Below are 2,582 nucleotides of genomic sequence, written 5' to 3' on the forward strand. Positions count from 1 at the left end.
TAATAATTAAGCTTTTAATTTTAATCTTAGTTTTTAAAAAGCTCGTCCGACGCTCCCGCAAGTTAACTGGCGCAGCCGGTAGGATTTCCTAAAATCGCTGTTATTCGCCGCGGACTTTCTTCAAATTCAGAAATCCCGCGATTTCGAGTTTCAACGAACGTTTGAGTGCGACAAAACGACCCTTGTCGTGTGTGCAAGAACGTGGGTGATCCGCGAACCAAATAAATTCGTTAACGAGGACGAGCATGCAGTACACGGTGGGGCAGTAAGTGAAAATCCTTTTCTGTTTTCCCATTTCCTCGAATCCAATTCTTTGAGTGTGTATTGTAAAGTAAGTGGAACAATCAAATTCTTGATCCTTTAAATTAAAAATAGCTTAGTTTGAACAATAAAACTCTTGTTCGTATTAAAGTAATTATAATTAGTATTATAAATAGATAAAATCAGGGTTCGATTCCCTCGATTTTACATAAATTAATGTGACTTTAGAACAATCAAATTCTTGTTCATTGTTTAATAAAACCTAGTTAACAAATTTTATTTAAATAGGGTTCGATTCCCTAGACTTTGTAAACTGTAATTAATTGTGTACCTAACTATATTATCTTGTGCTAGTTTTAAGTTAATAAGGGTTCGATCCCCTTCATCTATAATTGTATGTTATATCTTGTGTGTTATTTTATATCGTAATATATTGTGTATTAGATAATAAGTGAAACATATCCACATTTTCGAGATGACTGAGGCGACTAGCATTCCCCGTGATGTTCTGCAACTAATACCAACTTATTCAGGCGAAACAAATGTACTAAACCTATTCTTGCGAAAATGTGAATATGTCATATCCAAGTACCAAGGTACCCCTGAGCGTAATGAATTTCTGATGCAAAGCATCACCAGCAAACTGACTGGTAATGCTGCTTCTCTCATCAGCGAGAGAGCTGATTTCCAATCATACGATGAACTGAAGGCTCTGCTGACCCAGCACTTTGGCGACCCTAGGTCGGAAGAGTGCTTGGCCATTGAACTAGAAACATTAAAAATAAAACCAGGAGAATCTTATTTGCAACTATGTGGTAGGATTCAGGAGGTCCGATCAATTTTATTAGCTAAGGTTAATCAATTAACCGATGAAAACTTAATTAGCGCGAAAACAATAATCTATAACAATACATCTATGAATGTATTTCTGTACAACCTCCCCGAAGATTTACTAAGAATCGTAAGACTTAAGGGATGCACTTCTCTGGAAAATGCCCTAAGCATAGTCCTGGAGGAAGTGAATTTCCTCTATCAGTATAATGCAAGAAATAAAATGATGAAAGCACCATATAACGTACCTCAACCACCAAAACCGCAGCCAACACAATTGACTTCGCAGACAATGGCTGTACCATTGCCACAAACGTTTAAATTCGGAATTCCACAGAATAATAATAATTCTAAACCTAACTTTCAGCAGCAACATCCCCAATCACAACCCCGATTTAAATTTGGTATAACGCCAAGTAATCAATTTAGATCAACTCATCAACCTCAGCAATTTGGGTTCAAGCCCCAAATGCAGCAACAACCCCTAGGGTACAGACCACAGTTAGGTGCTACACCCCAATTTGGATACAAACCCAACTTTACACAACAGCAGTTTGGCTACCGACCACCCCAAAATCTGCAGCCCCAGCAGTTTGGCTATAAACCAAACTTTCAGAAAGTCCCTTACACTGACGTAAGCATGCGTACAGCGCCCCCAGCGAAGCCCCAAGGTTTTCGTATGAACGAACTGTACAGTATAAACGAATGCGAGAGTGACGAATGCAATACAATGTATGATCCCAACAATGTAGAGTGTTATGATTATGAACGGGCCGACCAAGACACAGGGTATAACGACGACAGTGGTGAAGCTCAATCTAACGAACAAAATGCTAGTGTTGAAAATATTGAAAATTTTCAGATAATGGCCTCTACCATAAACCGGAAGTGATAAACTTGAATTGCACCCCTAAATTAAAACTACCCTATATTGAAATTCCGGAAATTAATTCGAAATTTATGATTGACACGGGCAGTTCTCGCTCTTTCATTAGCCCAGCCAAAGCTAGTGAATATTTTAACAACTGTAAACAGTACGAACCATTTGAAGTCATAAGTACTCACGCATCTAGCCGGCATAGCGAAGTTGCAGTTATATCACTACCACAAATATTTAATAGCTCGGAAGTTCATAAATTTTATGTGTATGACGTCGATGGACGCTACGATGGTCTGATTGGTAGTGACCTTTTGAAACAATTAGACGCACAAGTAGACATGAAAAATAATATATTACATACAAAATCCGCGAATATTCCAATAATTTACACCCCCTTTAACGAGATCATAGTTGCTCCACGCTGCGAGCAAAGAATAAAAATTCCCACGAACATTGAAAACGGTGATGCAATCATGGACTACCTTAAATTTTGCGATGGCGTTAGAATGCCTACCGCCTTAGTTAAATGCGAAAACGGTTTTGCAACCACAATAATCCAAAATACTCTGGATACGGAATTTATTCTAACCTTCACAAAACCCTTTGTAGT

At 38.2% G+C, this 2,582-nt stretch overlaps 1 protein-coding gene across 1 annotated transcript; it reads left to right on the top strand.

Annotated features, from left to right (window-relative positions):
- The first annotated feature begins 616 nt into the window (after positions 1–616).
- On the top strand, positions 617–2,078 carry LOC125489645. Its single transcript, XM_048626097.1, has one exon. It carries the CDS (start codon positions 737–739, stop codon positions 1,982–1,984), a length of 1,248 nt encoding a protein of 415 aa, XP_048482054.1. The 5' UTR covers positions 617–736; the 3' UTR covers positions 1,985–2,078.
- Positions 2,079–2,582: the final 504 nt, after the last annotated feature.

Source organism: Plutella xylostella, chromosome 15 (assembly GCF_932276165.1).
Source record: "Plutella xylostella chromosome 15, ilPluXylo3.1, whole genome shotgun sequence".
NCBI classification, from domain to species: Eukaryota; Metazoa; Arthropoda; class Insecta; order Lepidoptera; family Plutellidae; genus Plutella; species Plutella xylostella.